At 45.5% G+C, this 11,994-nt stretch overlaps 1 protein-coding gene across 1 annotated transcript; it reads right to left on the bottom strand.

Moving 5' to 3' along the window:
• Window positions 1–1,002: 1,002 nt before the first annotated feature.
• On the bottom strand, window positions 1,003–11,839 carry FAM161B (FAM161 centrosomal protein B). The gene is made up of 9 exons (XM_006206137.4): window positions 11,716–11,839; window positions 9,258–9,577; window positions 7,985–8,535; window positions 6,067–6,413; window positions 5,479–5,606; window positions 3,942–4,106; window positions 3,604–3,703; window positions 2,064–2,206; window positions 1,003–1,358 (listed from the first exon to the last, which is right to left on the bottom strand). Exons 1-9 carry the CDS (start codon window positions 11,767–11,769, stop codon window positions 1,253–1,255), a joined length of 1,914 nt encoding a protein of 637 aa, XP_006206199.2. The 5' UTR covers window positions 11,770–11,839; the 3' UTR covers window positions 1,003–1,252.
• Window positions 11,840–11,994: the final 155 nt, after the last annotated feature.

The raw sequence follows: 11,994 nt of genomic DNA on the forward strand, positions 1-11,994 counted from the left end.
GTCTTAGGGAACATGGCATGAGCATCTTCATCTCCAACTAGCAAACCCACATGGTAGTTATCGGAGTATCACGCTTGTCATCACCAGAAAGGACCATCTGGTGATTTTTTTTAATATTTTTTAATATTGCCAGAAAGACAGTTTAAAAAGCATGAGAAAGGTTATTCTGTTACAGCAGGCACTCTTGCTATCATCCTGCCTTTAGAGTTACTGAGAGAGAATATCTAAATTATTGGTGGAAAGAAAAATAAAGATCACTGACTAGTAGAAAATCATGGCTGTTAGAGGTTTCAAATTTATTAAAATAAACTTCATGCTGATACAATACACACATGGACACAGTGGCACATTCTAAACAGATTAACAGCAAAGAATTAATATTGTTTTAAATAAAATAATTATAGTTCTTAATTTGTTAATGACATGTATAATCATCCTGTCCTACATAGACTGAGTTCATATTAATTACTTGTATTCTTAAAATGCCAGTTTTGGCTTTCAGTAACCTTATTTTATACTAGACTAGTGGTTCTCAACCGAGAACATTTTGTTACCCAGGGGACTTATGGCAATATCTGCAGACATTTTTGGTTGTCACAAGTGGGGAGAGGGTGCTACTGGCATCTAGTGAGTAGAGGCCAGGGGTGCTGCAAACCATCCTACAGTGTATAGCTCTGTCTCCCAACACCCAACAAAGGCTCCTCTGGCCCAAAATGTCAACAGTGCTGAGGCTGAGAAATCCTGTATTAGGGGCTGCAAACTTGTCATCCCCCATGGGCTAAACCTGATATATAAATGTTTTGTTTTGCCCACACATTTTTTTTTAAGTAATTTATAAATTAGTTGCCAACATGCAGATTTCTGGTTCTGTTGAAAATGTGGTTTATCTGGCAATTCTGGGTCTGTATTCCAGCAGGGTTGATAGTCTCCAGTCTCTGCTGTCTCCTGCTGTCTTACAGCCAGCTGTTTCGACCCATCTGTTTCTTGACCAGCCCCTGTAGGTACTGGGCTTGTGCCCTTTTTTCTGGACCCCTACGCTTAAGTGTGAGGCACAAAGCAAAAACCCTTAGTCAGCTCTGATTCTTTCACTGAGCTGCTTCACTTTGATTTACTTGAACCATTCTGTTATCTACTTTTCTTTTCCCCATTCTCCAAAAGTAACCATGACTCAAAACCCAAGTTTTGCCTGCCTTGACTCAACCCCAAGTTAGCTACTTGATATTATTCAAAAGCGGAGATTATCTGGTAACTCCTAAGACAGCTGCTCCAGTTCTTTCTTGGGGTTTGTAGGCGGTTCTAGAGATTCTTCTAAATCCTGCTGTGGATTCCTGATGCCGAGTTTTGTAGTTTCATTAATGCTGCAGAATAAATTAGAGCATTATAAAACTTAAAAATTTTGAGAAAGCATTATGTCAGGCTTAAGGATGGTTTCAACATTATCATTATTTTGTATGGGGTGTAAAGGCAAATTTCTAGGAGGAAAACAGATAGGAATTAGGGGAAGGGCTATTAGGACTTAAAAAGAAAAAGAAATTGAGAATAGTAGAGAGACTGTGCTTTTCTCCTTTTGCCTTATAAGACACCAGTGGAGGGGGTGGTGCTAATGAGTTACTTTTAAAAAGTGCTAGATTTTAACAAGCCATGGTGAACCAAGCTGAAGGGAAAAGAAAGGCTTTGTTCAGGATATTCGAGCTTTTATTGTGGCTCTATAGAGAGTTTTACCTTTACTTACCCAGTAAATAAATAAAGTGTACCATTTTAGAGGAAGTAAAATATATACACGATTTTTCTTCAAAGGTGAAGTGGAAGTACTTTTGACTGATGGCATTGGACTGGAATTGGAAAAATGATCTGTTTCAAACCGAAGGAATCTAAACCTAACATCCAGTGGTTATATTTTATTCACCAACTTTAAATGTGTTACTTAGAGATCTCTTGATCAGTACTCAGTACTATAGGATTGTGATCTCAAAATATGAGTGACTGTTCTAAAGCTTCCTCCCAGTGGCATTACTAGAGATGCAGTTTAAGAGCTGCAGGATGACCGCAGTATCTGCAGTTACCTGGGACAATCATGGACTTTTGACTGCTCCCTCCGTTGTAAAGCCCGGTGACCCTGACCCTTGTTCCTCACAAAGTCTTCGTCCAGCCCAGCCTGCTTCAGGGTGTCTCGATACCGCTGTTCTGCTTCCTTCCTGGCAAGGTCCTGAGGAATGGAAGTTAATCTGCCATAGCTGAATTACCAGATAATTCTAAATTGCTTGCTTAACAATACTGCTTTCCCACCCCACCCCAACCCCCATTAGTGCTGGGCACAGATTTGCATGAAAATTACTTGGAGCCTTATTTTCAAGCTTTAGAGTACAAAGGAACTATCTGAAGATCGGGTTAAAATTAGATTCTCATTTGGTAGGTTTCAGATGGGGCCTGGAATTCTGTATTTCTAGTACTCCCAGGAGATGCCAACTGTTGATTTGGGAGCCACACCTTTGAAAGGCAAGTATTTAGATTTCTGGAAGACCAAGTGAGACCCAAATGAAAAAGATGGACTAAAAGCATTTTAAGATTTAGAAGCAACCACACCATCATTAGGAACTTAAAAATATAACAAATTGAAAATACAAAAATAACACTGCACTGGTGACATTAACAGGATGGATGGTCTGCATGGTAGACCAAAAAAGTTTGTTTAAAGTGTTCAAGAGCAAAATCACATAGAGTACTTTGTATTTTTCCTAGAGTAGTGAGATATCTGTTGAGATCTGAGAGTTAGCTTGCTTTAAAAAAGCTAACATAAAGAGCAAAGGTTAGTATGAGAGAGTGCAAGTTGCTAAGTAAATCCAAGACAGTCCAGCATGTGTGTGAGTGTGTTGGGGAGGACTGGACCCAGGAAATACCTAAACAATGCCCTGGCTATAAGACAGATAGTGCCCAGCATTTGGAACCAGGTCACTAGGGAATCCTAACTTTTTTCTGAAACTCTGGACAGGAGAGAGATCTACAGAGCCTGATGCAGCCCAAAGCTGCCTTGGGATGGTGGCCTTTCTAAGGCTGTTCAAGTAGCCCCTAGCTTCTGTAGGGATGTCAGCTGAGTCCGACTTCCCTAAAAGTCTAGGGAATATCTTAAAGGAATTCTTCCAGCCTGAAAGCCACTTATTCTGGAAAAGGCCTTGTTGGGTGCTTGGGAGCACCCCAACCCCTGGAGACATACATGTGTGCCACAGCTGTAGAGGCTGGGGATGCCCAGGGCACCAGCACTGCAGAAGAGAGATGACATTAGCAAGTTAAAGATACTCTTAACACAGCCAAACTGTCAATTGTGTTTCTGGGATCTAACCTCCACTCTGATTCAAACTGAAAGCTAGGCTATAGTGAAAACCCCAGGAAGTAAATTATCCCTTTATAGATGCCTTTGGAATCCAGTCTCGGATGAAATCAATCCAAACAACGTTTGGGGATAGATGGTAGTAATAAAATGAGCCAGATTTAGAATCTTTCTGAAACTAAAGGAAATCTCTAATATCCAGATATTAAACTGTTTCAAAATTTCTAAGAGCCCTTTCATCCAAGACGGAAAGAAAAAGAATGATGGTTTAGATTTACCTTGGTAACTTGTTCGAAGAGATAGGGCCTTACTTGTATTCTCTTCCTCATTTCCTCCAATTCTTTCTTATACTCTTTTGCTCTTTTACGGTCATTGTTCCTGGAATTAGCAAGATTTTTAGAACAAATTCTGCCTTTTGCCAATCCAGAATGCCCTTCATTCCAGTTAAGCAGAATAACTCCCACAGACATTGTAAATTCCTAACTGTGCCTGGAAAAATCCTTGGTTCTGTGAGATTACAGGAGCCTGATGTAATAATCCCATTTTGCCATTTTCAAGGCCAATGACCTGTTGGCTCCCAAGACAGTTATCCCTTTGACACATGGAGGACACTGACCGATTCTCTTTCAGCTTTGCTTTGAACACCTCCTCCAGACTTTTATGGGGATCCATGGCTTTTGCACGCAAGGTCACGGATTTAGATATTGATTGACACTTCTTTTTGTGCATCTCCAACCAGTGAGTACTCTCATTTGCTTTGTCCTTTTTTTCAAGTGAAATTCTAATGGGAAGAGGTCAGGAAAAAAAGAAAAGAATACAGATGAGCAACTTGAGCATACTCAAAAGCAATGTAAGTTACCTCTCTGGAAAGTCAGTTGGTGTTTTCTTTGAAAGAGTGAGTGATTTACCACACTGGCATTTCAGAAAGAATTAAGATTCTGGGATTATATGCACTGGTAGACGAAGCCTTCCCAGCACTAAAGACAGTGAGTTTCTACCCCAGGAGAAGTTCATTAATTGAACTGAAAAACATGTAACTTAAAATATTCTTACATGCATTTGGGTGTTTATATTCAAATGGACCTATTGGGAAGGAGGGCACGAAAGTTTAATCTGCTAATATGTCAACTCCCTATCGCTAGGATGCGGATGTGGATATCCTCTGTAGGTGGGCCAACTTCTGGTTCATGAACCCTATCTTAGTGGGACCTCTGAATACTGATGCATTTAGCCTTGATTTAGAGCTCTGGCTATGAAATTTGAGGAAGAAGGGAGTATCCCTTGGATTCTAAATTCATTTCTAAAATCCCTGTTGTGGGTCTTAAAGAGCCAAGTAGATTCTGTGTACTCCTCTGTGAGCCCCACAGGAAGGCACTGAGATGCTAGTCATCTCTCAGGGCCAAGCCGCTTGTTACACCATGACCTCTTCTTCTGACTTCAGCTTAGAGGCCTAGTGGAGGAACTCTTGTTGGAAAGCTGGCTGGATAAGAACACCAGTATGAGAGTTAGGTCAGTTAAAGAGTTAAAAATAAGGAGGCTCCTGCTTCCCAATCAACTTCTAATAGTTCCCCAAGGTGAACATCAAGAGAATCTCAAATATGTGCAATGGATGCCTCGCCTTCTTTGTAGCAGGGTCAGCCCTCTGCCGTTGTGCTGCTCTGAATTCCTGTTCCTAATGGCTTCCTTCGTCTTTCACCCATGTTATTCTGTTTGGAAATTTCTTTCTTTCCAGCCTTTGGCTGACTCCTTATTCTTCAGGTTTCACCTTAGACATCTATTACAAGAGACTGCTGCCCTAGGCTGCCCAATGCCCCCATGGTTCCCTGTATTCCCCCATCATTGTACTACTCACAAGATATGATATTGCTTTTTTTTTGCTTTTCTGTATTTCAGACTAGATATATTAAACTATAGGTTCCATAAGGTATCATCTCCAGCCTTAAAACTGTGCCTGGCACAAAGAATATTTGCTGAGTGATGGCTAGGTGTCCTCCAGCACTGAGCGTGGAAGGTCATGTGCGTTCCTGATCAGAGAATCCCCTTCACCCCTTTGGTCTCTCTGATAACAGGAGAGGAGGTCCAGCAGCGGAGTGCTTTCCAGTGTTTGGGTCAAGATCCGAGCATTGTGAGTCTCTTGCAGCCTGACCACTCACCTGACTGCAGATTCCCTCCTCCTGGTGGCATCTGTGATGTGTACAGGGAGGGTGTTAGCAGAGAGGGAAGCAAGGCCACTCAGAGAATGACTCCTTGGCAGGGGTGTGGCAGGTGGCTGTGGAGATTCCTAGAAGAAATGAAGGCTGATATTGGTGGGACAGCCTGGGCAATTAGTTTCTATCTTAACTAGAATTTAATTTCAGTGAAGAACTAGGCAGACAGAATCTTCATTTCTTTCTTGGGATTAAGGCAAAGGCAGTGCGATCTTGAATTTAGTAACAGGGCCAAGACTTGGATATCAGTCTCTGAGTTTTTGATTAAATGAGAAGAGTTCTTTGGAATTGGTATTGGGACATGGCAACTCCCTACTCCCAGACTTGCTTGGATTTATTTCTGAAAAATCCCTCTTTAGAGAGGGAAGGAAGGGAAGTATTCTTGTGGTCTTAAATTTTTAGGAACTGTGAATCTGCTTACAGCTGAGCCAGTGTTTTTTAAAAAAAATTAAGACAGAAAATATCATGAGAAGTGCCCTCCACCCTGTATCTCAGCCTCAGCCCTGACCCTCCCACAGCGGCCTGGCCTCTCACCCTCCTCCCTTCAGAGGCAGCGGCATCACAGGGCCTCTGAGTGCGACGCGGGCTGGCGGTTCTCAGCAAGAAGGGCTTGTTGCGAGTCACCTCCCGGGTGTCTCTTCTCTTGGCAGCTCTTTTCTGGAAGGCCTTGTAAAGGCCTTCATAGTCAGGAACAGCAGGATTCACCCGAGGCTGGAATCCAAAGTCAGTATGCAGAAAGCCAAGCTTTTCCTCCTGGGTTCGGGAGGCTGTTCGAGGCCGTGGGTCAGTCCGGCTCCTGGAGGAGGCGATGGGGGAGGAGGCTGTCTGGAGCATGTCCAGGGCTCTCATTTGGATGCGAATTTTCCTCAAGAGCTCAGCTTCTGTGGAGAAGAAGTTGTAGTGATGGTGGGTGAGCGGGGACCAAGCCTCATACCAGGAGGTTTAGAGAACTTTTCCTCTTTTAAACACTCACAGTTAGTGTGCTGGCTGGAGCCAATCAATCACTTTTCAGGAATTTTGTGAGCCAGTTGGCATCATGTTGGAAGCTTGAAATTGGCCAGGATAGGAGTACTTATACCACAGAAAATGGCAAACATTACAAATCAGCTTGCTTTTTTTTTTCTTTCTGGAGAGCTCCTTAATGAATGACCAGGACACCACTGCTATGTGCCAATCAGGCTGCAGAAGCAGCTACTATTTACACTTACTGAGTGCCCTCCATAGTTCTTTCTTCAGAGACAAAGCAGGAGAGATGGGCCGGTCACCTGGTCCTTTCCCAGGTCTCTCCATCTCAGGCAGAGGCCCTACCATCCACCCAATTGCCCAAGCCCACTGCCCACATCATTCTTGGCTCCTCCCTCTCTCATCTCATCAGTCACAGGTTCCTCTTTAACCTCTCTCTGGCCCAGGTTCTTTTCATCCTCTCTGCTACTAATTTCATAATTTCTCAGTTGAATTACTGAAATAGATCACCATGCTTCCCATTGTGCCCATCCCCCTTGAATTATCTCCACAGAAATCAGAGTGAGCTTTCTGAACTGCATATCTGATTATGAGCCACTCTACTTAAAACCCTTCAGTGACTCCGCACTGCCCTTGGGATGAAGTCCAAACTCCCTCCCATGGCCTTCAAGGCCCCAGGTCTGGCCTGTGCCAGTCTCTCCCTCCCTACGCTCTCCTTATTTCTACCCTCTCCTTTTTGTGCCTTGAATATGCTCAGCTTTCTCTTCATGCTATTACCCCTGCCTGATACACTCTGCCTCCCTCTTCACCGAATTCACCACAGCTCATCCTTCAGGGTCAGCCTTAGTGCTCACTTTCCCTGGGGACCTTCCCTAACTGTTCCCACGCCACACCACACTAAGTCAGGTCCCTGTTACATGCTCCATAGGATCCCTAGGCTTCCCCCTTTAATCCCTTTAATCCCTGCAAGTGACTTATCACATTTGTAATTAGTTGTCTATCACCTGTCTCCCTCCCATGTCTGTTTATTCACCCCTGGTGGGTAGCACATTTTACTGAATGAGTGAATAGAGCCTGAGCCCTTTAACTGAGCTATACTTTTTGAAATGAGTACCTCACAGGATGGGGGAGGGGCTTTTCCTGGGGGCAGCTGGCTGGTGGTGGCACTGGCCTACGCTGGCCCTCGGATGTCTCATTGGTTCTCTGCTCTGGCACCTGTGCTGCCAGAGGCCTTTCATCCACTCTGAGACAGAGGTCACAGGATGAACTGGGGGTGCTGTAGGACCTCTCACTCCTCTCTCCTGACTAGGTGCCCCCACTGTACAGAGACCCCCAACCCTAGCCTGTGGTCTGCACTGAGTGTAGCCTTTAGCGGGTCCACCTGAACAGCTCATCTCTAAGTCACGCTGACCCAGAGCCTGACTAAATCTCCACAGCACTGCTTGGTACCCCCAGAGAGTAGGCAGTGGGGCAGCAAGGATGTCTTTACCCTGGAGTTTGTCCCCGAGGGCTGGCTCCAGAATGGACTTGGGGATCCTTCTGGTGGCCTTCTGCCTGGGGACTTTGGCCTTAGCTGTGGTGGCCAAGTCCCTCTGTTGAGCGACTTTCTTTCGCTGCTCCTCCTTCTCCAGGAAGCTGAAGGGCCTCAAGGAAGAGAGAAGCAGCTCCTTCCTCTTCTGGATCCCTGCCTGCCTTCGGGCCTCGCTGCGCTCCATGATCTCCTTGTAGAGGGGCAGGTAGACGTGTGCAGGCACAGGCTGTGCCCGGAACTGCCGGTGGCACTCGGCCTCCTCCTGGCCCTGCTTCTGGGCTTGCTGCCTCTCATGCTCAAAGGAGGCAGGAGAGGCCAGCCACTGGGCCTTCTTCCTGGCCTCACGCAGCGTCATACGGAACGGTTGAGGGACGGTGATGGATGAGGCCCAGGAACTGATGCTTCTGTGCTGGGAGGGAGGCCTGGAGCCCAAGGGTGGCTGAGCCTGAACCTTGGGAACGTCGGAGGGCAGGTTGCTCAAGGAGCTGCAGCGCCTCATGGAGCCACACCTGGGGGGAGAAGGCAGCTCTGTGCATGGAGGACAGGGCAGCCAGGCCCGGCTCTTCCCAGATCCTTCTCCCTGCTCCTCCCTTCCAGTAGATCGCAGTTACTTTCTCATCACAGACCCACAGGTCTCTAGGCCTGCATCTTTTTCAACTGGGCCTCCCTCTCTCCCACAGGCCATCCTAGCCGCCCTAGTAGGAAGTCTCTTCTCAGAATTGATCCAAGAATTCCCACATACGCTCTAATATTTTCAACTGGTAGAGAGAAGAGAGCAATAATGCAGAGGAGGGCTTTAGAGTCAGGCCCAGGTTCAAATCTCGCTTCAAACAATTACCAGCTGTGTGACCTTGAGCAAGGTTCTTTTGGAACCTCAATTTCCTCAACTGTAGAATGGCAAAAATAATATTAAATGAGATAAAGTATACACGCATATAGCAGGGCTTGGCCAAGGAAAATGGACCTGGTTACCATTCTCAGGGAGAGACTTGGGAAGGGCATCTCTTATATTGATTCCAAAGCTTCAGGTGACTAAGGATTACCCAAAGTGATTTAGGACTGCTGGGCAGGCATCAGAACACATGTTTGGCTGATTCTGAGCTGGAGCCTGGGTAGGTGGCAACTTGTAGAAGTGGTCTTTGTTTTACTGAGGAAGAAGATGAGGCCCAGAGTCACAATGTGACTTGGCCAGAGTAGTACACAGTGAGGCAGCTGAACTGCAGCGCCTTACCTCGGAGACGGAGGGCACTGCACCTGCGGCTTCCCCCTGCCTTTGTCTTGGAAGAAACTCTCCAGGTCCTCATCATCTTCAGACAGGCTCTCACCACTGCCTGGGTCAGATGGACAAAGGGATTCCAAAAGGCACCACCTGCCCTTTTGCCTTAGAGCCTGCAGGGTCTCGTAAAAGCTCCCACTTGAGTCAGAAGTAGAATCTGTTTCCTCCTCTGAGCTGAGGAACTCACTGAGCTTGCCAGCCCTGGGCAAAACCAGCCCATCCCCAGACAGCTCCTCTTCTGCCTCTGTGTCTGAGGAGGATTTGGGGGGAAATATCTAAAATGAAATAGAATAGACTGTGAGTCAAACAATAATTTCAAAACATAAACATTAATTTCACTTTAAATAAGGCTCTGTATATTAGGGAGTGGGGAGAAACAAAGAAAAATGTGTTCCCTGCTTTAAAGAAATTTCACATATTGGGATGTGCCTGGTGGAAGGGCAGGAAAGGGAAGCAGAGAGCTAAAGCTGGTTCATGCAGTGTGGTGAGCATTTACAGAGTACCTTATTTCACCATGCACCCCTGCACTCCAGGAATCCTACTTGTGACCTTGGCCAGGTCCTACTTGGGTTTTACCTACTTGTTGCCAATCTTCCTTTTCCCCCTTTCACTGTCTACACCTCTGCTTTACTCATATTCTGGCTAATTTCCACTGTTACTATGAATGAGTAATTAATAGGAGAGACAATGTGGTATAGCTGAAAGAGTCCTAGAAAGTGGGAAACCCAACAGGGTTTAAATGCTCCATTCATTCAGAAAATATTGGGTGCCTAATGTGAATTAGGGCATTAGGCTGAGAACAAGACAAAGAAAGTTCTTACTCTCATGAAGCTTACATCCTAGTGAAGGGAGACAGACAATAAAATGATAATAAATTCAATGGAAGCCATAAAACTGTGAGATTATGGAGTGATGGAGTGGCTATGAGAAGCCTTTCTGTTGATAGAAGCACATCACATAAAGACCACTAGGAATGTATCTGTAATGTATACATTATACAGTATACCACAGGAAATTATATATAGGGAATATATATAGGGAATTTGGTGGGGAATGGGGGCTTTTTTCTAGGGTTGGAGGTTTTTTCCCAGGGTTGGCTTGTCCTGAATGATTCTAAGGAGCGTTAGGGGAAGCAGGGATCAACTCTGAATGGACACTGTCGTGAAGAGGGCACAATTTAGTAAGTGGGTGACTGAGCAATTTTTATTCAAAAGGTGACAAGAACAAAGTAGGTCTGGGTAAATAATTGATAGGTAAGTACAATTATTTAAAAGCAAGGGATATTATATTGCAGATACATTGTGGCCCTGTGAGAAACACTTTTCTGCTGATCTTGCTGCTGGCCTCATCTGGGTCTATTACAGTCTGAGTTGTACTTCTGCAGTCCTGGTATGATTTTTACTTTCTCACTGTGGAGGAGTTTTAGACTGACGTCTGATGAAAAAGCCAACCTTACTAAGATCTGGGCTAAGAGGATTTTGGGTTCAAAGAAAAGCAAATGTGAAGGCCTTGAGGCAGGGACCTGAGGCCAGAACAAATCTGACTCATGGAGAAACAGAAAGAGGGCCAGTGTGGTTGGAGGACAGTAGCGAGAGATATTCTTAGAGAGGCAGGCTGAGGCCAGATGGGACTTCACAGGATGACTGGTTGCAGCTGGAAACCAGTTGGGGGCAGGCCACTGCAGGCCTCCAAGTGACCTATGATGATGGTTTAACTGGGTTCTTTAAGGTCCAGCTCTAATACTGAAAAGAGCACTGGATTCTGAGTCAAAGGTATGTATGTTCTCTAGCCCTTACTCTGCTACTGAAGAGTGTGATTTTAGGGGAAAAAAATTTAAACGACTTTATTGATATGATTCACACACACCATATAATTCACTTAAAGCGTACAATTCATTGTGTTCCAGTATATTCAAAGTTGTGCAAGCATCACTACAATCAATGTTGAATAATTTTAATCACCCCCAAATGAGACCCACTTTAAGTTAGCAGTCACTCCCTATTTTCCCCAACCCTCCTAACGCTTACTCCCTTCGCCCCCAGCCCTAAACAACCACCAATCTACTTTCTGTCTCTATGGATTTGAGGGCAAATTTCTTAATCTCTCTGTGCCTCAGTTTTCTCTTCTACAAAATGGAGACAACAATCGTGCTGTTAGTCCTGGGGTGGCTGAGAGCACAAGCGAACACTGAGGGCCATCGCTATGGTTCTATGAAGAGCCTGACGTAAGGCCCTAGCGGTTCAGGTGCCAGAGTTGAGTCCACCTCTGCGCCCATAAAGGCTGTTAGTTTCAATCCCACACCCCTGTGACACGCCCGCCCGTCTGTCTCCAAGGCAACGTCAAACAGTTTCCTTTCGTAGGGATTCCTTTCCGGGCGCAGACCTGATTGCTCCCCTTCTTTTTCTCTCCTCACCTGACGGCTCCACTGAGCGCCGTCGGAGGCTCCCGCAGGCCTCCCCACGGTCATCTTCTCAGCCAGGCAGAGACAGAATTGGCGGAGACTGCAGCAGTGACAGCCGCGGTTGCGGCGCTGGCTACGCGAGTCAGGTTCCACCCCTTTCTAGTTTGGGCCTCTGATTGGCTCCCAGGGGGATACATGAACCAGTCTCCTTCCCAGACAGCCTCTAATCCAGCCCGCCCAAGCAGGCAAGGATCGTTTTCTGATTGGCCTACTCGCTTGCATGTTCTACTT

The sequence above is a fragment of the Vicugna pacos genome, chromosome 6 (genome assembly GCF_048564905.1).
Source record: "Vicugna pacos chromosome 6, VicPac4, whole genome shotgun sequence".
Lineage (NCBI taxonomy): Eukaryota > Metazoa > Chordata > Mammalia > Artiodactyla > Camelidae > Vicugna > Vicugna pacos.

Bases quoted from the DNA above. Each gene is read 5' to 3' on its own strand.
- FAM161B (XM_006206137.4), bottom strand. From the start codon at position 11,769: ATGACCGTGGGGAGGCCTGCGGGAGCCTCCGACGGCGCTCAGTGGAGC. The intron at 5,607-6,066 runs GTGAGAGGCCAG...CATTTCTTCTAG, and splicing joins CTGCCTCTGAAGGGAGGAGG to GAATCTCCACAGCCACCTGC. The intron at 4,107-5,478 runs GTGAGTGGTCAG...TCTTCCCATTAG, and splicing joins AGGAGGGAATCTGCAGTCAG to AATTTCACTTGAAAAAAAGG.